Genomic DNA, 27,047 nt, shown 5'->3' on the forward strand with positions numbered 1-27,047 from the left:
CAAAGTGGTTTTGATAATCTATCTATAACATTAGTACCATTAAAAAATTTGGAAGACTTTCTTTTCCTACAAAATTATAGACTCATAGAATGGTTTGGGTTGGTAGGGACCATAAGTTCATCCAGTTCCAAACCCCCTGCCATGGGGGACACCTTCCTCTAGACCAGCTATGCAGTAACTGTTCTCATTGCCATGTGTTGTGAAACAACATTAACCAGATAGTCCATTTACAGGGACAGTTATTAAGCTCCAGAACCCCTTTAGCACACATGCAAACCAACACCTGGGGCTGCGCATCAGTGGCCACTGTACGTAACATGGAACCATGCACAGCGCCCTGGCCCTTTTGCATTTTGTACCACAGCTCACATTTGTCACCCAAAAGCACTTCTTAACTTGTCTCTGATTTGAGCTAAAGGACATACTTGGTATTGTTACAACGTCTATTACCACTTGCCCAAACACACGTAGTCCTTAGGTTTTTTGAATAGCATCAACTTCTACAGGATAAAGAGACGAGATTTAAGTATTTTAAGGTACTTTTATTTAATAAATAACTTCAGTAATAGCACTGTAAAAAGTGAACATCTGTTAAAATAAAAAGGCACTTAAAACAAGAATATGACTATGATGCAGTTTGAATGGTCAAAGGCAAATGTACATGGCGCACGTCAAGAACGGTGTGACTCGTGTCACACGACAAACTACGCAATCTTAGCTACAGGGTAGAGGCAAATTTACAGCTAAGACTGCCCAAAAAAAAGGAGAAAAAAAAAAGAAAAAAGCTTGTGTTGATACAAAAATATTACAAAATGAATCGCAACCAAATACATTAAAAAGATTAGAAGGGTGACAAAGCACCAGGCTTTAAACCAGGAAACATTACAGAACGAAGACACAGTATGATGTAAGGCCCTTATGTGTTTTGAGGATGTCTCGGTAAGGTACTTCACGATACTGCCACCCAGGGCTTGAATTTACAAACAAAATCTAAGCAAGTTACCAGTCAGCAACTTTTTCAGTAATGGCACATGTTTTAAAGCTATTTTTTCCTTCTTAACATTCTTCTCAAAGTCTTTCATTTTAATCATAACCTGGCAATAAACAACTTAAAAATTCAAAATAAGTATGCAGACAATTTTCAGTCTTTTACACTGCTCAGTTCCAACTTACTCCACTTACCATGTACTTAATCATACGTCTCGCAAGCAGAAGACCAATTAACCACCAGCTCCATGCTACATGAATTTAATTACATCTGCAAACTCAAGCCCTGATTTCCCTGTAAAGCTAAAAAGTGTAATACTAACTGGCTAGGCAGAGCCCTCGTGCCAATGGCTTTCACCGCGTCCCCCTGTGGCGCCGCAGCACCGCACCCTGCAGAAGACCCGGATTCACAGCACGGGAGTGGAAAAGGTCCAAAAGGCACCATGTGACCTCAGCTGACAAGGCTACACAGTCTCAAGTTTTGTGTCGTGTTTTTGTCAGACCTCTGGTACTGATTACTTTCATTTGCAAAAAAAAAAATAAAATAAAAAACCAAACCCAACATATTGTACATTTTCAAAACCTGCACAGGAAAACAAACCTATATGTAATGAATTAGTAAAATCACTGCAGTTTGCCCTAAATCTATCTTACTGTGACTACAAAAATTGCTATGCTGCATACAGTGTTGTGAAGTTATACAAGCAGTGTTCATTTTCCCTCATATTTAGGATTGACCACAGTTGTCACTGCACTCTTGTAAATAGGATTTTCACCCTAGAAAAAGAAGAAAAAAAAATAAATTAACATTTAGAGATGAAAAAAGCGCTGTGTCTGTGAGAAGTGTAAAAAATCAACCTCAGAAACCAGCTTAAGAAATTACCCACTCATGTTTTGTTTGTACACACAAACAGCTTAAGTCAAGCTAGTTTTCCCTCTAGCAACTCCAACACAGGCATGCTCAGCTACCAAAGCGGAGGGTTAGGGCACCATCCTGTTCGGTTCACATCACAGATTTCCTTCCAAGCGGCTGAACCTCCTCTGGTCACCTCAGGGCTGAGCCATCGGCTCAGGGCTCTGCAGCCCAGGGCACTCCTAACAGAATTGTAAACGCTGTTTGAAACCACGACAGCCCACAGACCACATTCAGCTAGAGTAAACATTTAAATAGCTTATCCTGTATTACAGTTTAATTCAAGAAACAAAGTAGAAAGGCTTGTAGTATTTAGATAATACACATTCAATATTTATATTGAACATTAAGTGCTTGTTATCTTCTTTTATTCATGCAGGTTCCCCAACACCCAAATGTACAAAATGCACAGTTAAAACTGAGGAACTGCTGTACTGGTGCAAATGCTGTAAGAAAAACGTTATTTCTACTGATATGAGAAATGCTTACAGAACAACTGCTTACTTCTCTCTTGCTGAGATTCAAAGACCTCTAAATCAAGCTTTTTTAAAGCTTCCTTTGTTCCCAGGTTTCCTTTTATTTCAGTAAATCTTACTCCATTTATGGCATCCCTGCACACCTAAGATGAACAGCTTGAACTCAAGATTAATAGATAAATCTTAGTAGCAGAAAGGGCTACTGCTGGGACTCTGTTGATACAGCCTGGATCTGCTCCTGTCTCAGTCTGAATTTCAACCTAAATAAATGTTGTTTACCACCATGAAGCTCTTCTGTACAAACACAAATAATTCCCGAGGAAATTCAGCACAGTGCAGATCTCCACCTGAGCACCACGCTGGCCAGAGCCACGTCTGGCCTTCAGCAGCAGTGAGGGCATCTCTCTCTCTCTGAAGTTCCCTCCAATCTGAGATGGTCTGTATCACCATATTAATTAAATCCCACTGTATTAAATCAAACAGCATTTAAAATATTTCAGGTTGAAACAGGTTTTCCTACAGTCAATTAAGGGAAATCCTCTCCCTAGACACACAAACAGCAGGTGTGTCTGGTTTTTTCAGGATCACCCCAGGATGTGCCAAGAGGTGACAAGGCAAGAAACCAACCTGGTGTGAAATTTTCATATCACAGCTCCCGGCAAGTTTGTTGTCTTCTGTTTGCAAGACTTGATACTGGGGAAGTAACTGGTCTATCCCAACAACTCAGCAGCTTCCTCAGCTGCTGCTGAGGAAGAACATTTTGCTGGTGTCCTGCCTTTCTGTCACGGCCCCTTTCCCCGACAAAGGGTGCTTCTCCTTAAACCAGCTTCTCTACATGCAAAGAGCAATGAGGCACATCCAGTCCTGCCTGGACCCGAGCCTGGTGTCTGGAGTCCTGCCAGAGCCTGGGCTGCTGGGCAATGGCAGTCAGCATTCTCTGGTCACCCCTCTCTAGATCCCAGTCCCTGTCATCTGCTTTGAGGTGAAGGAGGGACTGGGTGTCCAGTGCTGGCTACGCTTCAAACTCATACAGACAGCAACAGACCCTTCCAGCAGTTCCCAAGGCAACTCTGGCTTGATTGAAAGTGTATCAGCTACCGCTTTGGAAAAGGATGAGGAGTTCAATATACATATATTTTTTTAAATTAAATGATGGAAATAGAGTGTTGTGGCTAGTTGCCCTAGCCAGACAAACTAATAAATGCAAAATTACACTCCGCTTCGCCCTCCCATTTTTAATAAAAAGCTTTGCAATAGTAAGAGGTAATTAAACTGGAAAAACATCCATGGATGAGGGATTTAGTCTGCAACTGTAGCAGATCATTATGCCTCATAGTTCTTGGCAATGTATGCTATTTCCTTGGCAAGTTTTAATGGAGAATTCTTAAAAAAATAAACACGAATCAGTAAAATTTTTGATGCAGAGAAAGTCTGTAAGCTTAATAGGCTGTATCATATGCAGAGCAGAAGATACTGCACAGCTTTTCAGTGGCATTACGATACTTGTTACACTGTGCTTCTAACCTTCAACATTTTACAAAACAGACTCACCCCAGCACATACAGAGAGGTTTGTTTACATTTTCTCATTTGTAAAAGAGAGATAATGTCTATCAGATAGCGTGGGAATTGGTCTAAAGGTTAGGACTAAAGCTTGGAAACACATTTTCTTTACGCCACTGCAGAGAATACACTGGTTTAAGCATGCAAAGTTAGGGAAAACACATTTGCCACATGCCCCTATAAGTGAAAACACCATGCACGCTTAAACTAAAATAAAAAACAACAAACAATAGCTATCTACAAGAGCGAGTGAAATACATTAAAAGACAGAGGTATTTTTAAAAAGTACCTTCAGCAGAGAATAAAGAGCTATGTTCTTGCAACATTATTCATTTTCAACTAGAAGGTAACAGCTCAGTCTAGTGTTGCATAAAAACGAACCTGTTATACAGGATGGCTGTTTAATCTTCTCATGCCTTTTTTCTCCATGGACTTACTGTTTCAACAGTCACTTAAAATACCTTTATAGTGGGTTTAAGTCCTAATTCACTGCAAGAAACTGCACTCCAGAATATTTAAACTCATCCACATACATTGTTCAACAGCTGGTTCTTCCTCTTTTCAGCTCTTGTTAATATCTATCGTTATTTTACAGTAACGTAAAACGAGTTCTCTGTCCACCTGTAGATATGGCAGTTGCATCAGAGGATGAAGCAAAGGCCCAGGTTAAGGGCAACAAAGACGACCGAGGGCGTCACCCACCATGGCTGGAGGACAGCAGCTGGCCTGCCATTCATCACATACTTTGTTAATGGCACAAATCTACACCAGGTGGGCAGTGAGGAGAGTAAAGCCTGACAGCAGCAGAAAGACACCAAGACAGCAGCTTTGCTGCAGGCCAAGGACAAATCAAACTTGCTTCAGCCCAGTTGGCTTGGGGACCAGCTGCAAGGACACCGTGGTGACAAGTCACTTGCCACATCATCGACCAGGACACGTGGAGCATTTGGGCACCTGGTCCATGACCAGCTTCATGTGTGTGTGACCACTGTGGGAGAAGGGAAGGGTCACACAAACTGCACAGTTTAGTTTATTGCACATGTATAGACCAGGAGGGAACGTACTGCAGTGTCGTTTTCTTGTAACGGGATTTCAGATGACTTTCTTGCCTTGGCAAGACAACTCTTTCTTCACCTAAATGAAAGGTTACCTCAAGAATGTAAAAACCCCAGAAAATCTCAGTTATAGGGGAAAGGAGAATGTTATTCTTTTACTTCTGGTGGGTCACCTATTGTACCAATACTGATCTCCTCCTTTTTGGTGGCCAATAAAGCTGAAGCCACCTCCCTCTCTCCTCAAAGTTCTGGTATTTCTATGAATACCAAAAAAGATAAAGTATTTTTTCTTTTAAAAGAAACACACTCTTTCAAACTTCTAATCTTCATAGTGAGTGAAAAAAGGCAGAAGTCAATCCCACATTCACACAGGGGAAGGATTTCTGCAAGAAGTACATTTTGAAGACAAATGGCAGCACTGAGGACATTAGATCCTGAAAGAGTCATGGGGTGGAGAAGAAGAGCACAGAATGAAGTTACACACTGTAAGGTTTGTTAGATACTTGCCCTGCATGCAACAGAAGGTACACAATTAGCTGCATAGCAGAAGAGAAGGACTTAACCAGATGGATTATGTGAAATGTGAGAAAGGAACAAGGACTCCATTTCCTCCACAGAATAACTGAGAAGAAAAACAGAAAGGAGGTGAATGTGGTCAGTGTGGCAAACAAAATGAATGTTTTTACAATCAATTTTGGACACACTGGAAAGTGAAATGATTGCAAAGAGAAAATGAAAGTATATTTCAACAAGGAATGGCTCAGAATGCTGGACAAAGCATTTGAAAATGTTGTCACAGTGAGGACAGGTAAGAGTTTAAACACTCTTAATTCCTGCTTTGTCCCCTAATTTTTCCTTTACAAAATCTTTTGAGTGCAACACCAAAAAAGGGAGGCAGCAGACAACAAAATTAGAGATGAAGATCCTTCCCTTCCCCTGGACCCTGAAAAAAGCCCTTGGACGTTTAAAGGATGTGCTGCCTTCCCAAATTCATCACTGCGCTCCCTCTAATCTGACCTCTGTACTGCTCATCTCCCAGCACTCTCCTGACACCCACTCCCCACCTAAACATTCAAAAAAGTGCAACCTCAAAGCCTACCAAAGACATCCATCACTTCTGGTTTACTGACTTGCTCTGCTGGATATGGCTGTTTGTGAAGCCAGCATTTCCAAACAGAGATGAGGTGTGCTGGGGAGCTTCGGAAGGACTAAGAAGCTGGGGGAAAAATGCATCTGGGGGGAGAGGAACATTTCCTATTATTATTATTATTATTATTATTATTATTATTATTATTATTTTCTATGTCAGCATCCAAACTGTCTGGGCTACATAGACTGTGATATTGCCAGTTTCAATAGAAATAGGGATGGAAAAACTAAGATACATATTTAATTATCAAATCAGTAGACCATCTGTATTTTACACTTTAAATACAAGCTAGTTCTGGAGTAAGTTAATAAGACAAGGCAGTCAAAAAAAACGAGTAATCTGTGAGGCTACTCTGAATGTTCCCAGAGTTATTCTAATAAAAACAGTGATATTTATAGATTTGGTTATCTGAGGAATATCTAAACTAGCTCTGCAAACATATCAACTTCAAGCACACCAACTGCTGATTTGAGGAGGTAGAAGACAAGCCCTCCCCTGGATGCTGTGTCTTGCCACAATCCAAAGAGCTTCTTCAATCCTAACAGCTGTTCTATTACGTATTCACACATTTATCCCTCTGCCATAAAAAAAACCCACCGCACACCCAGAAAACTCTTGTAGAATAGTTTAAGCCAGTAGTGGTGGTATTAGTAAGTCAACAATCTTGCTGTCAAAACAAGTTAAAATTTTCAAGCTGCATTCTTTAAAACCCCAGAATCAAAGCAGTAATAGATAAACTAAGCAAGACCCAAACTGTGATTAACTGACTGTGACACACAGTGAGCTTGAAGTGACATGCAAAGGAAAAAAAGGAAGAAAATGAAAGAAGATACAAACTGAGACTTAGAGACCAGCTTTACGTCCATAGTTTGGATTCTTGAAATTGTTAATAGGGCTCTTGTATATTGGATTTTCTTGCTGAAGTAAAAGAAATGGTCAATGGCGAACAATTCAACAGGAAAAAAGAAAAGTAACATTCTCAACTCTCACGGAAGAAAATCATGCTATATGTAAAGAAAAGTGTTAGTAATATTTTTTCTAATATAGAATTAATTTTCTTAAATAAAAACAAAAGACTTCCCAGGAGATTTAAAAAACTTGTTCTCTCATTGAGGATACGTGGGTGTTGACTTGTGCAGAACTGCAGTGACGGGTTTTGATCAGCAGATTCCTACAATTTCCCAGGGGCAGTGACCCTATAGCCTATGAAAGCCTATAGACCATAGGCTTGTTTTTCTTGCATACTTTCCCATTGACAAGGGGTTGGGAAGATTTCAACAAACCAGTACCAGCCATGGGTTTGTGACCAGTTATTGAAATCTCCCAACTAAACCTGTACGAGATCTCTTTCATAACTGCAAAATCATCTTCTTCATTTTATACAACAGTGACTTTCATCTTCTAATAAACATTTTAATAATATGCTGTAAAGTGTGGTACAACTGCAAAGCCACAAAATTCTGTCACCATCTCATTTTCCCTCTGAAATTTTATTTCAACTGAAGTTACTATAGTACTTGCTTGTTTAAGCCAACAGGTACTTCTCAAAGAGAGCTGGGTTTGGGGTTTTGGTCTTTGTTGTTTGTTAGTGTTCGGAGGTTTTGTTTGTGGGTTTGTTTTTTTTAGATTTTTTTCTAGTGGTAATACATAACGGTTTAAAGTTGGCTTAAAATAAGTATATTTCTGTTCCTCTGTAGGCCAAAAGGCAGGAATATAATCTCAAATATTTAATGTACGTGAACAAAAATCTTATGTTCTTCCTCAACTACTGCAGCTTTTATACAGATAAAAGCCTCTGGACTTACCGTATCCCACTTGGCATTCATCTTCTCCTTCTCGAATTTAGCAAATTCTCTTCTGTCATGAATGATCATTAGTAGTTTCCAAATCAGTAATAATGCAAGTCCAATAAGAACAATTCCAGCAACCACACCAGCTACAATGGGAATGATGTCAGGGCCGCTGGGGCATTCTAGGGAACAAAGTGAGGGAAGCGTGATTTTATAAAGTGTTAAAGCATCCAAATGCGCATTACCTTTAAAAATGTTATTTCGTACGAAGCCATTATTTTGAATATTGGACACACGCCAATACTATTTGCCCTTCAAATAATGGAAGTTTTGGAACGTGTGCAACCTGTAACATTCCAGTTTATTTTTATCCGTCCAATTTGTGTTTAATCTTAGCAACGGAACAATTCCTGTTCTGATGATAAAGCTTACGTGCTGCTAACTCCTTAGGCTATTCAATTAGTAATTGTATTTTAAATATGTAAAAGCTCCAAGTCAAAGGTGGCGCTGGAGGAATAAACCAGCTAGAGCACAAATACAGATTTAGCAAAACAGACTATCAACAGCATTACAGAAAATGAGTGTTCAGCATTTTACCTCAGCTGTTATTCCTAGTAGCCAATATATAGAGATAAGTAATAGCTTTGCTTCCGAGACTGTTTTATTTATTTTTTAAGGATATCTCCTCATCTTGGGAATTGACCTCTTCTAAAATAGAATTTTTAAAAAGGGGTACATCATCTTTGTATGAAAGTAAATCTCACTTGTTTTGAAAGTCCCTGATATGTTTGAAAAGAGTAATACAGGCACAAAATCATTTAAGGTGACTGACATAGAAATAACCACCCTCCAAAATGAACCCCAGCTCTTCTACTAATACAAAATTCTCAGTAATCACAAACTGAACAAGAGCTTTTGCAAAGCTCAACTGCAAGAGTCAGAAGCAAATCAATGCAACTCCTGTGCTGTCGATAGGAACGCTGCTTTCCCCGAACTGCAGACCCCTCATCTTGGAGCTGCCTCTGCAGGAGCGAGGGAAGTGGGAAGAGACACGACAGGAATTCCCTGGGAACCAGGAAGGCAGAAATGTCTGCTCCACCCAATCCAGCTCTGCTGAACGGAGCCCGTTCCTTCAGCACTTGCATGGCGCAAAACTTAAGGTGCCTCCTGGGGCACAAAGGCTTGATTCAGCTCTTAACTAAGACCACAGAAGTTTATACACGAAACAAAGGTCAGACCCCCAAAGTGTAGTGCACGCATTGGCTTGTCCTAACAGAAGATGAAGCTCCAGGTCCTCCGCTATAATTTTGACTACATGCTTAGAGAATTTAAAGCATTCTGAATGGAAGAGGTATTAATTTCTAAAGGACACTAATCACTGATATGTATTAAGTGCTGATCAGCCAAATGATCAATTCTGACAGTTCCTTGAGTAGAATACAGCACTTAACCTTTCAACACACAAGTAGGGTGTGTATTTTCTAGGCTTATAAAAATCAGGAGACCATATGCTGCTAATGCACAAAACCAGAATTTTTGCACTGTTAGATGCAACATGCAGTGATGCAAACTAACAATACTTATGTTAAAAAAAATGGTAAATTACAGATTGAGCTATTAAAAAAAAAAAAGGGAGAGAAGAATTGTATCAGAAGATTGATCAATTTACTATTAAAGATTAATTAAGCAAAAGGCTCTTCAGACTTGAAGGTACCTCATTTAAGTAAAAGCAAAGGCTCCCAGAGTGAAATAATTTAAGGAGTTTGCTGCACAGTACACATTTGTGTGTAAGACTGGTCCCATATTATTAAACAAAAGGAAAAGCAAAAAGCAACAAAACCCCACAGACACCATTGTTTCTAACCTGTAGCACAAGCCCAGCCAAAAACACTGTCAAAAGTTGGATATCTAGGACTTGCTACAAGACGGGTAAAAGAAACCTGCAAAATATAGCAAGTGGTAACATAAATGCTTTAACAAACGTACCTATCTGATTTACTTTGTTTTTAAAAAACAAACCCATTTCTGTCAGCCTAAAGGTCTGAAAAGAACTAGATCTAGAGAGACTTATGTTTTTCTGAAGTAACTCAAGTTCCCAACACCACAACTCTCGCTTGGGGAATACATACCCATTTCCAAAAGCACCTACCTCACACGGATCAACCAGGGTGACTTTGTAGCACACAACTGTGTGAATTAACAACAAGGACAAAGGGAGAGCAGGGAACACTCTGTTCATACCTGGGGTCTCCACCACATGGACGTTGGCTTCACCATTTGAGTTGACAGAATATGTGAAGTAGAACCAGCAGTCGTCAACATCCTTCTCTTTGCAGTGAGAGAGCGGATCGGGCTGTCCAGGCTGCGGCAACTTGTCTCGACTTTCTACCAGCGTCATGTTGAAATGCATACATTCCTGAGAACATGTTTCCTTCTTTTCTCCCTTATCGAAAGCTCTGCACTGAACGCAGTCCCTGTGGAAGAACAAATTGGAAGCAATGCCTTTTAATATGCTCACGAAAGATTTCTAGCATTTAATCTAAAGAACTGTAAAAGAGAAAATGTGGAAAAAATCTCTCAACAAATCCGACCCTTTTGCCACAAGGCCAGGAAAAAAAATAAAGCAAGACACAGCTTTTTACCAGTCAGAATATTTATGTACCTCGTGATTAACAAAGCCCCCCTTTAATAAACTCTTCTTTCCCTGGGTGGTAAGGTAAAAACATTTTCAACACCTCCACCTGGAAAATGAATACTCTCAGAGAACACAGTGTAGGAACAGAATATTCACAGTGAAACAGTATCTGAGAGACAGGTTAAAAAGAACAAACTGAGTGACAAGTTTTACAGTAAGATTTCACTCCGAATAACTCACTGACATAAGCCAGCTGAGCAGGATTTTTATACTAAAAAGACTGTGCGGAAAGAAAAACTTGAAGTCATCTGCACAAAGCCAGGACTTGGCCCAGCCGCTAATCATGAACTTATTTCAAAGTTTCCATTCAGAAAATGCTTGGTTTCCACAAACCTGGATTTCCAAAGGCAGAGATAAAAATTCCATTGGCTCACCCAAATCTAGGTTGAGTTTTTGACTGTCAGGATAGTTTGACTTTTTCAAGAGTGTTTCAGAATAAAAGTTCTAAGCAAAAGGTTTAGCTGAAGTTTTAACTACCCTGGAAATGGTACCATATATATATACTTTTGTTACAATAATTTTAAAAGGTCAAGATGATAGGACTTTACAGCCTGTCACATTATATACCTGTGTTCTCCCCAGCTCTGTAGAAGGCTGGCTGTTGATAATTGTATGTGAAACAGGGGAAAGCTCTCACCTGCCCAAGTCAATCTGAATGCTTAAAATGACTCAACATAATGTACACATTTCCATGCCTAACAAAAAATGGCAGGGAAAGAATTGCCTACCTGGAAGCAACCAAAATAACGTATGAGTAATGTTTTGTTTGTAATTATCAATTCTCACCCAACTTTTACTGTCTAAATGGATTGTAAGACACAACGTCCCTGCATTTCAGGGTAAAATAAAGTAGCAAAAGCCTCATTTAAAAAATTCTGCATGTGTAAATACCACAAACTCAAATACATAGAAGCTGGGATTTGGTTTTCTAGGTACTTACTTGTGCTCTGCACAGACACCAAGGCAAGTCTGACACATTTCACATGTGGGGCCTTGGAATTTTGGATCTGTACAGTTACAGGTCCCACATTCGCAGGTTCCTCTTCCATTGCAGATCTGCCCATTAGACGCCATACACGGCAAGGTATCCAAGGAACAATCGCACGCACTGCCAGTGAAGTTGGGGAAACACTCGCACACTCGGCATTTGCAGATACCGTTTCCTGTGTGTTGGAAAGATATCACAGTGAAATGAAGTCTAATATAAAACACAAAATTTGTGACCGTGAGACAAACTTTCACCATCTGAGGATGGATACTGGGAAAAGGAAACACTGGTGGTGTGATAATGAATTTAGAGCTAGAAAATAAATTTTTAGCTCCTTGAAAAACTACTTACAGGCATTTAACCCCTTTTCGCATTCTACTTTGGATTTCCTTTTGTAAACACAATAACAAGACTAGGGAAGGCTGATCAAGAAGAGTATAATGTGATGGCCCTGTCTGCTGGGTGGAGTGCACTACAGCACTGCTTCAGTTCACCGTGTTGTATGTACACAGGTGCACTGATCACTGCGGTCTTTGTATCTATCACTACATACATTTATAAAGCAAGACCTAAAGAGATGAGGAATGCACAGACTTAGACTTTACAACACAGAAAAATGAAACACCTTTGGGTCCCTAAAACACCACCATTCAGCTGCTGTACTTCTGACCTCATCCACCCAACCAAACTTTATGCTCCTTACAGCCCCGACACAGCAAACAAGACACCTGTATCTCCAAAGGGTGATCTGGGTGAAATGGAAAGATCTTCAGCTACATCCCTCCTCCTCCATCGAGAATAAAGCATTTAGGTCAATACTTATCTGTCACTGTATGTTTTGGAACACCACTACCATTGCTCCTATTCTTTGTGGAGCTGGTGAGCAATTGTGTGTCCTGAGCAAATCGGACTGATGCTGCTCATAATTCAGTTAAAGCTTAGTGGCTTCTCTGTTTTATTTTCGTATCACATTCAAAACTGAGGTAGTAGTTACACTTCTACCAGGTATTTCCATGTGAAAAACAGCCTAGGGAAGTTACAGGACAAAAACACATGCAGCGAGATAATTTAGACACTGCCTGCTAGAGGATTTTCTAATCTACTTTTGATTTCAGGAATTAATTGCCAGTCTTGTTTCAAGCCCTTAAGGTGTTTCTCTGTATCCTGGACATTCTTCTCTTACCTTTCAGAACAGTATTAAGATAGCATCTCAATGGTATCTTGTCAGGCACAGAGTCAAGTGCTCACTATTACAAGTAAGCTGAGGTCATTATCTCTTTTTATTGACACAGTGGTTACACTGAGCCAGTATAACATTATAATCTCAGGCTAGTTGTCTTTACTGTAATACCTGAGGGTAATTCTGTAATAAACAGCAGAAATCAAGTTCACTTTACATCCTTCCTGGAGCTGTGATTCAAGGAAGGTGACATGTTTTAACGTACTATATGTCATGATCACAGAGAGCTGTTTTATTAATAGACATTTCCAGTCACCAAATCTGTGGATATTCTCATCTCTGTTAGCAAGCAGCTATGATCTATAAGCTCAGTATCACTGCTCTACAGGGTGGAGTTGACAGACTTGTAAAGAGCTGGCCAGCTTTGCCGGCAGAAAACTCTGAAGTAGTTTCTCACCTCCACAAATCAAACCATTTGATCGATCACAATTGAAGTTGTCACATTCACAGTATTTGCCAGAATACACTTCATTGGTGTTTTCTCTTTTCTTGCATACACATTGTCCACAAATGCATTCTCCATTGTTACTGCATATTTCTGTACTGTTCTCCCTCCTGCAGTAAGCATCCATATCCTCGCTATTTACTTCATCTGTACTGCATTCACACAGTCTTCCTATACGTCCTTCATTACATCTGCAAGGTAAAAAACACAACTGAAAATTATAAACTTAAAAGTCATACAATACAAAGACCACAAAAATAGCACAAAGAACAGGAGCAAAAGTGACAATTCTCTCAAGGAACATTCTGAATTAAACTTCAAATGCAATTCCAGCTGACATCTACGTAAGCATTCTTGCTGGAGCAAACTGGACTACGTTGCTCCTCTGCTGATTACTTGTTCCAGATGAGAAACTACAGGTCACCTCCTCTAATTACATTGCCACAAAATCACTATTAATCCCTCTCTCATGTGACACAACAATAATTATTTTTAAGCGACAAGAACCGTTCAGTGTAGCTGCTGTCATCTTCCAACAAAAAGATTTCCCATAAACAGCAATTAGGCAGGAGAGCAGCTGATCTTCAGAGCTGCTGAGCTGAGATCTTCGGGGATCAGCACTTCTCATTGCCAAGGCTAAATTACGGATCAAGTGGAGGTCGTTCTTGTTTCCAGCAGTGACTGAGAAACCCTTATGGAGCATGGATCAGAGACAAGGGTTCCCTCAAGAAACTGCTGCTGCTGCCGAAGGCCAATGCTGCTCTTACTCACAGGTCTGTTTTCCCCCACCTGAAATCCTGGGGACACCAGTGATAGTGATACCAACTTTAAGGAGTCTTTCTACACAAAGATGGGAAAATCAGTTCTCCTTACTTAAAGGGAACACCAAAACTGACTGCAAAATGGAGCAGTGAATCATAAATAGTGGATACAAAGTGGCTTATTCCTCAACTTGCAGAGCACTAAGCAGTTAAGGGGCCACATCTCAGTCTGTCAAACACCTCGTCAACTACCACCACCAGCTTCACCAGGCAGATCTTAGAGAACTTTTGGTATAGGATTGACTAAGAGTGACATCAGTATCTGTTGCTTTATTTTTAATAACTCACATATTAAACCATGAGAAATAAGAATTCTAGATTTTATTTCAGTTACAGTTCACTGAACAGGAACCAAAACTGTTCTATAAACATCCTGGATCTTGTTTTCCTAGAGATGATCTTAATTCCATTTGGCTCTTACCTTCTTATCTCAAAAGCTTCCAAGAAGAAAGAGTTTTCATTTTTGCTGTAGGTTTCTGGGGTGAATGGGTGGGAAAGGCTTAAACCTTGACTTACTAGGTTTATCTTCAACCAGTCAAAACTGAAACTCCAAGATTCTGCTCTGCTTTCATGGTGTGTAACTCCAGAAAATCCAGTATCATTTTACTAAATTTTCAAATATGTAGTAAGGAATATATGTGTAATCTAACTCCCGTGATGGGCAATAATGGATATTTCAAAGGCATAAGTACACAAAAATAAAATCAGATGTACGCTGAAAGATTTACAGATCCATGCAATTAGAAGAAACATTGTAACGAGACCTCAAAAGGTTAGAAATAAAGCAGGAAAAAGAGATGGTGATGTCATGCAAAATAAAAGGTGGTTGTCTTATTATGACTTCTCGCTCCTTCCTGCTGTGAAAGAATTGGTCCTAGTAAGGGTAGGAGATCCTGTCTAAAGATTAGGAAGCTTTTGAATTTCTCAAAAATCAACAGACCTCACATTACAAGCGTATAATTAGACTGAATACTTGCAAAAACATCACAAAGTAATCCTATTCATTTTGTCCCATTAATCCATAATTTTGCCATATTATATGGACCTCAAAATTAAATAACAAAACCTCCACAAAACACAAACCAGAAAAAGCAGTAAGACCTATATCCTTTAAAGGACTGTCTCAAGGCCAAATTTGAAATCTGACTTGTGCAATAGTGCAAGATCAATACTACAGATTCCAGCATAGGGATTATTTGCAAAGATACGGTATTATGTCAAAATATCATAAAAGAAATAGGTCTGCAACAGTTATTCTTGTCCTTTCACAAAAAAAAGTAAAACTGAGTAAAACCTAATTAAGGAAACAAAGGTCTTCCTTATATTTCTCTTTTGCACAAATAAACAAAATACCTATCTATTTACCTGCAGGCACCACATTCAAATGTTCCATTTCCTTCATGGCAGGCTGGACTATTGGGTTCTCCTTCACCTTGACACTGACATTCACAGATGAACTGGAGATTAATTTCCACTTCTTCAGTGAATCCCAGTGGTTTAATTTTAATTGTTTCATTTTGTCCTTTCTTTGGACATTCATTAGCTGTTACATTAATCTCAAATTTAACCTGTAAAGAAAAATAAACAGAGTGCCACATTACTAAAAGGAGTTTTGTCTGTACTATTAAAAAAATACTGAATGTTGGACACTTAAAATTAATTTTGTATTTGAGTAGCAGCAGAAATACTGTAGTTTACCTCATCTCCAATTGAAATGTTAGAACATTTTCTCCCATCTTCTTGTGTGTCATTCACTCCATTCTTGCAGAAAGACTTATAACTGATGGTCACTCCTTTTGGTAGTTTACTGTTTTCCAGGATAACCTCTGAAGAAAGGGACTAAACCAATAGTTATTAGCTAACTTTGGACTGAGTCACACAAGCATTTTGCGGAAAGAAAAACACTATACAACCATAGACAGTTTAAGTGCCAATGCCATGGTCGCCCTGGAATGATGTAAAATCCAATGTGCTGAGAAACCTCAGCCCAGGGCTGCCCACAGTCAGGCCGTGGTGACCCCTGCTCATGGCTGAACCCCGTTATACAAGGTCAGGGAAGGTCTCCACAGATGTTGGAGGGATTGTTTGCACCATGTGCTCCAAAGGAGATATGGGGCTCATTTACACAACACAGCAAGGAAGAAAATATTTTGGAGCCAAACCCAGGAGTCCCTGAGGTTGATGAAGACATTTTGTTTGGGGTTAAGAGGCTGAAAAATAGCCCTTTTCCATAAGGAAGGAAGGCAAAGACTCGAAGATGCTGAAGAAACAGTATGCATTTTGGTTGTGGATTTCATTTTTTTAAAAGGGAAAACATGGATGGTAACTTCTTTCCATAACATTTTCAAGTAAGAATGTATCTTTCTAGTCATCTAACCTCTTATTGCCATAGCGTCCAAATGGCTAACATGATTTTACTGCAATGGTGGTATATTTTCAGTTTAGTACACTAATGTCCTATTTCACAGAAAAAAAATAAAATCTACCTTGGACTATCTGCCTGAAAAACTCGTAATAACTCAGAAGCAAGAAAAAGTAATACAACCCAAATAAAACCAGAACTTACGTTGTATGCATCAATGATCAGCTGGATCACATTGCTGGAGTTTGAAGACAACGTTCCCACTGCTGATTTTGGTATCAGGTTTTTCAGTTCCTTTCAATATTTACAAAAGTAAAAGTAAAATTACAGTCTTACTATCAAAGAAAGAATAACTTGTACTAAAAATATCTGTATGGACATAAAATGCTTTAGCGGATTAACTAGTCAAGATCAAATGCTTGAAAAAAAACAAGGCTACAGTGTTGCTAAGTGCTTTTCATGATTTTTGAGATTACACACAGCACTACTAATATAAACAAACATCCTGCCCTCTCTTCTCCTTTGCATTTTTATATTCAATTTGGTAATAGAATACTGAGACCTCATCTTGCACAAGTTGACCACATACAATATATCCTCAAGATCTTAAAGAAGAACTGCACTTTGAGTGCATTGAAGATAGGCAGATAAAATACGATTTCCAAAAAAAGAAAAAAACCATTTAATATAGTTTAAACCCTCGTCCCCAAAAAACAAAAACCACCTTGTTAGGTTAAAACGAGGAAAAATATGCATCTCTTTACACAGTCATTTCCTATTTCACAATCACATCCAGCAGTTTAGTTTATTTTAAACATGAGGAATATAAATAGACCACAAAGGACAAAACACATTCTTTCATAAACATGTCTCTTGATTCAGCATCCACACCCTCCTCAGCTATTTTGCTGTAAAAATATTCATAAAAATGAACACTGCAAACATGTTCTCCGCTCCCTCCTACCTACAAAGTATAAAGAGGGGCAAGGAGGAGGGCGCTTTCTCCTTGGAAATTACACACACACAGAGTATCAATTTTAACAAGTAAAAAAAGGCTTAATAGTAAAAAATGTGAGTAGTAAAACATTACTTCCATGATCGCTTATTTCCATTATTATTTTAAGTAATTTTAATTATTTTAGAGCAAATCTGAGTCAGTCTTAGTGCTTGAGGGGAAAAAAGTACAGAGATCAGAAATGTGTTATTTATCTTTACCTTATAAACTGCCTGAAACTCTTCAGTAACAGCAAAGATTGTCTGAATATTGTTCTCACTAAGCTTCTGTACCAAATGAGCAATAGAGGGATAATCCTGTAAAAATCAAGCATAAAATGCTATTTCAATTTGGGACATATTGCTAGAAAACAACCAGAAACACTTGGACATCATACAGACAATTCACTTTTAGAAACAGCTGTGTGACTTGTAACCAGCCAGCTTATGCCACAGTTCTAAAGCAAAACAACCTCTGAAAATATGCACTGAAAAGATTCCATATATGCCCCATGAAGATAGGTGTTTTTTCACAATAACATTATCATATTCCTTGCCACTTAAAGTCTCCAGGTTAAATCCCTAATCAAAATGTCCTCAGAAAATTATGTTTGGTAGTTTTCCATGACTTATCTCAGTGAAAATCACTACATTTTGCACTATTTCATAAAAAAAAAAAATAAGTCTGTTTTATTTTAGGTTACTCACTTAAGCTTTACAAAGTTTGTGTGTTCACATATTCCTAAAGTTATTGTATTTATGCCATCTAGCAAATGTTTTTCTTTTCACCTTTTATGTGATCTACCTATTAATAAACCATTAATACAATGTTGTTAAGCATACTTTTACTATAAACTTTATATCATAAGATTTCAAGCAGTCTTAAACTAGCCAAGAAGGTCTGTATTTTACAGTATTTTTTTTACAGTAGTAAAATGCTTCTGAACACAAAGACTAGCAAAATGACAAAATAATAGGACAGAGCCACCACAGTTGGACAGTGGACATGCAGGATTATTAAGTATTAAAAAGGTTAAAAATGAACAACACAAATCACAGTGTTACAGTTGCCATTTCTTGAAATTTTCCAATTAAGAGTGGATAAATTCTTGCACATTTGCTTTAGTTCAGCTAAAGTCACTTCATGTAATACAGAGGTAAAGTTCAAGAGAGGCAGTAGTCTGAAACTATACCAGATGATTTACTGCGTTTTTGAGCTTAAGCCTCACAAAATATTAATTTATCTAGAAGATGATGCAAAGACTTACATAGTAGTGGCTCATTGTGTACATATTATTTTCCAGATGACATTTCCCATCATTTGGTAAAACAATTCCACCAAGTTTACCGTCTCCTGCAAAGTGAAATCCAGCATCCGTGGAAAACACCAGTAGTCTTGTAACATTTCTCCAGCCAATTTGTTCCTTGAGAAACAAAGAAATGGATTTTTGGTATTTTGCACTGATTTATTTTACAGCAGTGGTGATCAGCTCTTAAGAGATAAATGGATGAAAAATCAGACAGACTTAGGAGAAGTCATACTGCAAAAGCTACACCTTGGAAATCACATAATTCACTCAAACCTTAAAAGCACTTGCATTTCATTAAATGTCTGCTCTAAAACATCTGCTGTAGGACTTTCACCAAAGGCAAGAAACACTCTTTTTGAGATGTACCTTGGTCTGTTCAGTTCTCAGAGCATCTGAAGATCAAGAGCGTTTTAGAAATCAGGCATGTCAGCCCAGCTCTTTGATGCCCCCAAGTTGGCCCCTATGTCACCACCACACAGACTGAGCACAGAGGACAACGTCGGTGTGCTGAGCACCACGGCATCCTTGAATCAGAAGGTTTTGGCCTGCCCAGTGTTAGGCTCTGTAGAATCATTAGGCTTTACCAATCTAGTCCAGATTTGTAATCACGTGCTGGTTTTGGTCAGGGTAGAATTAATTTTCTTCATAGTAGCTAGTATGGGGCTGTGTTTTTGATTTGTGCTAGAAACAGTGTTGATAACACAGGGACATTTTTGTTATTGCTGAGTGGTGCTCACGCAGCTTCTCATCCCACCCCACCAGTGAGAAGGCTGGGGATGCACAAGAATTTGGGATAGGACACAGCTGGGACAGCTGACCCCAGCTGACCAAAGGGATATTCTATACCATATGATGTTGCGCTCAGCATATAAAGCTGGGGGAAGAAGAAGAAAGGCGGGGAACAACTGGAATGATGGCATTTGTCTTCCTGAGTCACCCATAGACATAATGCAGCCCCAGTTTCCTGGAGATGGCTGAAACCCGCCTGCCCATAGGAAGTGGTGATTGAATCCCTTGTTTTGCTTTGCTTGCGTGCACGGCTTTTGCTTTACCTATTAAACTGTCTTTATCTCAACGCACAAGTTTTCTCACTTTTACTCTTCTGAGTCTCTCCTCTCATCCCACTTGGGGGTGTGAGCGAGCGGCTGCGTGGTGCTTAGTCACAGGCTGGGGTTAAACCACGACAAATCAACACAGTTTGCCAGAGAACTGCCCTTTTTCACTGTACTATGAACATCCTGACCCACAGCTGCAGGGTCTAATTCTATAACCTGCCTTTTTCTATTTGTAAAAATTATTCCAGAGTTGAAGCCCCAGTTAATATAAGGGGAGAAGGCCATATAACTGGTTATTTGTGTGACCTTTTTATCACATAAAGGAAAAATCAACAAAAAGTCCCAGAATACTTAACACTGTACTTTTAAAATAAGACTTCTGATTGTTTCAGAAAGTCCTCATTCCATTGATCAACAGTACAACAATATGGTAACAAAACAGTAAACCTGGGTATCACTTTTGTGGGATGTTGTATAGGTGCATACAATGTTCTATCAGGCTACAGAAACATCAAAGAAGAATGCAGTGATCTAGATCAGATCTTGAAAAAAAACCAAAAATCAGGTTTCCATCTACTTCTGTCTGAAGAGCTAGTTGAAGTTACAATTTACCAGACAATTCTGAAACAAGAAGCTTTGAAATAACTTGAGAATAGTTGCTTACTCTGGATTTTATACACTTTTGAGCAGAATTTGACTCCTCTTTTAGAGCCAACTTAAAAACTTTATCTTTGGAATGCATCTATCTGCTGCAAACACGACTTCTAATGGGCACTTTCACACTTCCTGGTTTCATTCACTCATTAGAGGTCTCTACAAGAGACAAACGCATGTACTCATGCAGTCTGCCTAGTTGACCTTGTCTTGCTAGTGCAAGATGACGTGTTCACACGTTAGCCACCATAGAACACAAAGGCTGTATTGAAACAATTTCATCTAACAAAGCAGTGAAGAAAATGAATAACACTTACCCCACAAACTGCAACCTGCATGATTGCATCAAATCCACCTTCAGGAGAATCTAAGTTCCCAGAAATGTGCTGTTTACCTACAAGTTCATTGAATTTGTTTCCTTCACTGGTAAGGCTAAGCACATTTTTATAGCTAAATGGACTTGTACAGTTCTGGTCACCTGTACAAGGATTTCTGAGTTTGGCTGGTGTTGTACTTATATATGGCATCACAGTTTTTTCCACAAAAGAGCCAAAGCCTAAGATAGAACAACAAAAACCCTGTAAGTTAAAGAGAATTCAATTCTTCATTATGTCATGATACAATAGAATGCAAACGCATTCTAGCTGAACTGACATCAGAAATAGCTCCCATACTTGTTTACGTTCCACTTTCTCCATCAACACCAAGCACTTTTTATGTTCCTCGATAGGTTCCATGTATTAGAACATCTGCCATAATACTGCTAGTTCTAAAAAATTACACTTCATATGTTATCACACGAGAAACATCAGGAAGGAAACTTTTTTTTTTTTAGAATAGGCAAATCTTTCTTACCAATTCGAAAGTCTGATGTTATTTTTTCCATTTCTAACATCAGAGCCGTTCCGAGACTCTTCACATTCTCTAAATCATCTTTCATAGAATAGGAGAGGTCCATAAGATAATAAAGGTCAATGGGGTAGTCTTCAGCTCTCTTAAATTTTAGTGAAAATGTTTGAGGTTCCCCTGTTTCAGAGATTAAAAGAAAACCAGAAGCCATTAAAAATTCCACAACCACACTGGCAAGAAAAATGCTCTTTAAGGGAAATCTTTGAAATACTGATGGAAGTTTTGAACTAAAGGTGAGTGATTTTTTTCTGCTGCTAATTGAAATGCTTAAAATCAAATTTTGTTGAAAAAAATAAGATTAAAAAATTCAATAAGTATTTCTTTCAGATGTCCAACTACATACTTCCAAGGTGTTTTACCTCCCCATAGAAAGTTCTCACTGCCAGAATCAAGACACCCTTAATTGCTACAATTTCAAACCTTGATAACTGCAATAATTTTAACAAGGTTTCTGTAAGGCCTACTAGCACAAATTTTCTATAGTTGTTCGCACCCAAGATGACCCCAAAAATTCTCAGTGCTTAGTTTAAAAAAATGTATTTTTAAAAATAGGTTTGTAGAAGAAAAATCATTTCTGGATAGAATATTTCAAGTTAGTTTGCATCAAATACAGACTGAGAGCACAGAAATAGCAGATAATTGCAAGCTACTGTTCTTTGCAGTTGTAAGCCCAGATCCCAAGTTTTGCCAACAGAAGCACGTACTCTCACCCTGGTGTTGAAAGCCACTGCAGGAAAATTACCCCCACCCTACAAAATAGAAAAGTATTATTTTGCCTATTATACAGGAAATAAGGACGAGTATTAGATTTCTTTTTTCCTCTATCGCTCTCGGTCGCTGAAATTAAATGGCGATATTGCTGCTGCTCAAGTCTGCTTAATAATTAACAAACGTTTGCTTAACACGAGCAGAATTCGCAAACTGGGAAAGCCATTCCATAGGCAAAGGGAATAGCATATGGAACACACAGTAGGCAGCATGGTTTTCATCAAAAAATAAAAAAGTGAAAAGCTTTAGCTTTTCCTTAGCTGCTGTTTAAAAGAGCCTGTGCAGACAGCAGGTATCCCCCTCTGCAAGCACACAGTCCCTGATCAGAGACCTTGCGACCAAGACAAGTACTTATAACAGAGTCATAATCTTTTGGCTAATGAGGTTCTGGTTGCGCAGGTCCCTCATATGTTGTGATGAACAAACTTCTGTGTCAGAGGGACAATAATTTGGTTTGAATTTGAAACTTCTAATTGCACATTAGAAATAAATAGGGGCAACACCAAAATTACAAATTAACTTCCCCTTTGTTTCCTTACCATGCTGAGCCTCCTCAGATCATCTTGCAATTATCAAGGCAATTACCACCAAGCAGCTGACCCCTAGTACAGGCTCTTATTCCAGGTAAATATGAAGTACCTGTTGAATGTGTTTGCAGTACCCAGGAACTGCCCTTAAGGACAATCTCCATTATGCTCAAGTACTGTATGAGCTACTGGTTTTTAGCCCTGTTTTTTTTTTCCCCTTATTTGAATTAAATGAAGTTATCTTTAGTGACTGGAAACGGTACACAACTCCTTTGTTCTCATTACTGTAGTTTTGTGTCCACATCTTTAGCCTCTGGAAAGTAATTTTATGTAGAAATCCAAAAATATTGCTGCATAACTACAAAACTAATCAGTTCAGACACCCTCCAATTTTACCTTTCTGATATCTGTACCAATCCATGTATCTATTTTCTCAGAAGTTCTATTGGGTACAAGTGATAATATCTAATCTTTTATAATAATAAAAAAAAAAATTTAAAAAAACAAACAGTATTTGGAATATCTAAATTCCTAAGACCTGAATGGCTCTGCTATCATTCAGGTTAACTGAAAAAATGAGTTTCTGAAACAAAAATGGTTACACATTCAAAACAAAAAATGCAGATGTGGTGGTGACAGAAAAATCATCTAAAGACCAGAATGAAACTGTCCTTACCGACTCTTAGTTTCAGTACTAATTTTTGGGGCTGGATCTGTGTAATGTCCTCTGGTTTCAGCCTCTCTGCAGCACCTATCTTGCGATTTGTTACTTCTTTATCTTCAAGCACTTGTTTGCTACCTCTGGGATTTTCTATATCTTCCATAGGACAGCCTTTACTCTTCAGTGCTGCCAAGTCATCACATCGTGCAGATGTTGGTTCTCCTTCCTGTAAAAAGTCCTAGAAAACACAGGCAAGAATATGAAGGTTACAGCTCTCTGTAATTTGTTATACTCTAGCCATAATGAGAAAAAAAACCCAACTTGTCAAAAATGTTAAGTTCAGTAATAAAACACATAGTCCTGAAATATGTTAAATTATAATAAATACATCAGTGACTACTATTTAGTCCTAGAGTTTGCACCTACTTGTACTTGTATCTATATATAAGATGTAAGCAAGATGAAAGAAGAGAAACCACAATGTCACCCTCTGACAAAAGCAGAATATCCTTTGAAATCGGCTACTCTAAAAGTGACAGCAGATGGAAAAAGCTCTCATCAACACACAGCTGTCAATAATGTGAATCTATCTGTACAGCCTGCTTGGCAACTACCCTCCCTTTTAACCTTTTGTTTTTATTTTTGTTTTTTTGAAAGACTAATTAAAGATTATGTAAGTGTACCTAGGTACTCCACAACAAAATAATAGCAATATACTAAGAGAGCAGGGGAAAGACAGACATTTCCTCTTTTATTCAGGGGCAATTCAATCAAAAAGTAACATCTATAAGTAAAACCAGTAAGTTACTTTGTTCTGAGCAACAAATTACCATTACCTCAAATTCTAAAAAGAGCTCTAACCATAAACACAAAGAAATAAGGCTTCTAATGGTGAAACCTGGCAATTTTGATTCCCTCCCCTGCCCCACTATGCATCAAAACAAGTGTATCTTAAAGCTTGTCAGTTTTTGATGACTAGGACCTACAAAAAAATCTGACAGCTTAAGGCCGAATTTTAAAGTCAAGTCAGTTTACTAAAAATGTCTGAAGTTTACAAGCTCATTTAGGGGACAGTAAGCAGGTAGTAAATGGAAATAAATATACATTATTATCTTCTTATTAACCAACTGAAGAAGAGCTGTAGAAATTTTTTTTTGTTTCTAACCTGAAAAAGATGCTTCAGCATATACCAGTTAAGTCACACAATTTAATATTATCTTACATTATGTATTTCCTGAATTTAATTTTTAATTGCATAAGAGAACACTTTTTAAATATTTCGTAATGAAATAAACAAGCCACCCACACAAACCAACCTCCTACCCCTCAAATCTACCAACAACAGAAACTAAACTTTGAACATCTTTCTTTTATAACGAAAACCTTCAATCTCTTCCTCTACTCCACCTAAATCTAAAATTAGCTCTTACTCTAATGTCACTGGAAGAATATAATTAAGCATACCCAGACAGATTCCATGTTGGAATGATTTTAAATAACTATGAGGCAGCCGGCAGGGTCTACATACACTCACTATTTAGACAAGTAGAAGCAAACACATTGTGAAAAGCAATTCTGCACAAACCAGGACATCAGGAAAGCAGTAATATCTGAATTTTTAGGTAAAAGAAGTGATAAATTGAAGAGCAATAGGAAACTATCATTAAACAAAACAGACAAATATATACATTAAAAATATTTACACGAATTTGAAACCAAGGGAGAAAAAACAAGCCATAAAAGGAACTTTCCAACACTTACTGTTTTTTTACACCAGCCACAGTTTGGTCCTGCTTGTATACATTCACCACATGATTTTGCATTAGCTTTTATACAGTCACTTCCACCTAGCAAAGAACATACATTTGTCACTTTATTTATAAAAAGGTGCTAACAACATGAGAATTTTCATTTGTTTCATTCTGGGATTGTACACTACGTTCTAAACACAAACAGGTTATTAACATGAGATATGACTGACATTGCCATTAGCACTTGTCTAACAATGATATATTTATCTACATAAGTAACTACTAAGTACATGTAGTTTTAAGGCAATATTAAACTACTGAAATGAAATCAAGTGACTTACCTTGCTGAGCAAATCCATTCCATGTCAAGCAGCAGAGGACACCAGCCCACGCGAGCAATTTTAATTTAGTCTGAAATACATAAACAGAAGACCAAGTTCTATGATTTTTCTTAGCGAGTAAGCAGACGAAAAAAAAGTTGCATGAAACCGCAGACATGTAACTGTGTTTCAGAGGAGACAAGCAATATGGAGCAGATGGAAACCAAATGATCTTTGCCGTACCAGCCAAAGAGTTTTGCTCTCGTACAACCATGCTTGTGGGCTAAACTTTGTATTTAGAAGACATGAAACAGGGCAGCCTCTTAAATTATTTTAAAATACACTTATGTTCGGTAAACCTGCAAGCCATGAGAAATTTGGAAACACTGTTCAGCTGGGGGGTGGGGAGGGGAAGAACCCAAACCAATCCATTGACATCTTATGAAAACATATTTATGCTCTGTTACCAGAGACTTCTAAACAGATATACCACAGAAATACAAGACAGAAATGGAATTTCTCTATTCAAGTCTCTGTTTAAGGTAAACTTCAAGGCCCTTAAAGAAAAAAAAACACTGTACCTATAGTTCAGTGTTACAAAACTTAATAAAAGCCTGACACAAAAAATAAATACATATGAACCATATAATGTATAGGCTTTGAGATAAGATTTGAATGCTTATAAGCAACAATTTAAGGTTACTGACTTTTAATTTTCCTTAGTTATTGGTGAGACTTCACTTAATACTCCAGAGTTAGGATTACACTCTATAAATAGCTTTCAAATAGACCGTTTTTTTCTAAATTTTTTCTACTCTAATAGTAGGTAGTCAGCAAGTCTGTTGTCACATCTTTGACATTTTGGTACCACTTTAAATTCCATTTCTCTCTTATTCATTACAAGAATTCTGGACCCATGGACCCTGGCTGCTGATTTCCTTGGTCATCCTAAAATGTTATTGCTAATTAAAGCCTATCCATTCATTCTGAAAACACCAATATTCTTAATAACTTTTTGTTCTAAAAAATAACTTGCAATATAGCCAAGAAAAAGTAAATTTGGCAGTCTTTTAAAAATCAACCTGTCATTTTCTAGAAGAAGTACTATTACTCATATGAATTAGTAGCGAAGTGAGCAATGCTTAAATTAGCACAGCAGTTGAGCTTTGGTTTTCCCACACTGATTTAGGGTCATTCATAATTACATTTTGTACATCCAGATCTAACAGAGAGTGGAAAACTGCTCTAAAATCTAGTAGAGAAGGTTTCAAACAGAAGCCAACCCTTTGCTAACAAATTGTATCCGAAACCAACATGAGACGGTTCATTTTTTTCTGAGAAATCATTTTGGGCTGTTCTTCAGGGGCTGCTGTAGCTGCAAGGCAGAGGGGAGTTTAGACGCTGGAGAATTAAGAGAATTCACTGTGGAGTGACTTTGCTAGATGTTACACACATAAGAAATGACTGTTTAAAAACACAAAGGAAAATTGAACTGCAAATTACACCTTACTAACTTTTGAGCATTACTTATCACACCTATCTAATTCAGATTCTTCCCTCTGCTGATCACTGCGGAGGTGATCAGTCCTTCATTCGCGGAAATTCTCTTTCATGA

At 38.2% G+C, this 27,047-nt stretch overlaps 1 protein-coding gene across 1 annotated transcript; it reads right to left on the reverse strand.

Annotated features, from left to right (window-relative positions):
* Positions 1-479: 479 nt before the first annotated feature.
* Positions 480-25,177, reverse strand: ITGB1 (integrin subunit beta 1). Its single transcript, XM_080339327.1, has 14 exons — positions 25,123-25,177; positions 23,377-23,599; positions 21,352-21,522; positions 20,814-21,052; positions 18,746-18,901; positions 17,700-17,795; positions 16,689-16,778; positions 15,821-15,961; positions 15,488-15,690; positions 13,254-13,492; positions 11,569-11,791; positions 10,175-10,407; positions 7,949-8,115; positions 480-1,764 (listed from the first exon to the last, which is right to left on the reverse strand). The coding sequence occupies exons 2-14, from the start codon at positions 23,522-23,524 to the stop codon at positions 1,699-1,701; spliced, it is 2,172 nt and encodes a 723-aa protein (XP_080195453.1). The 5' UTR covers positions 23,525-23,599; positions 25,123-25,177; the 3' UTR covers positions 480-1,698.
* Between the last annotated feature and the right edge of the window lie 1,870 nt (positions 25,178-27,047).

The sequence above is a fragment of the Nesoenas mayeri genome, assembly GCF_963082525.1.
Source record: "Nesoenas mayeri genome assembly, chromosome: 2".
Taxonomy (NCBI): domain Eukaryota; kingdom Metazoa; phylum Chordata; class Aves; order Columbiformes; family Columbidae; genus Nesoenas; species Nesoenas mayeri.

Coding starts and splice junctions, on each gene's coding strand:
- ITGB1 (XM_080339327.1), bottom strand. CDS start 23,524: ATGGAAGATATAGAAAATCCCAGAGGTAGCAAACAAGTGCTTGAAGAT. Junction 16,779..17,699: donor AGTTTCAGGCAGTTTATAAG/GTAAAGATAAAT, acceptor AAATATTGAAAG/GAACTGAAAAACCTGATACC. Junction 10,408..11,568: donor GGTGTCTGTGCAGAGCACAA/GTAAGTACCTAG, acceptor GTTCTTCCACAG/GGACTGCGTTCAGTGCAGAG.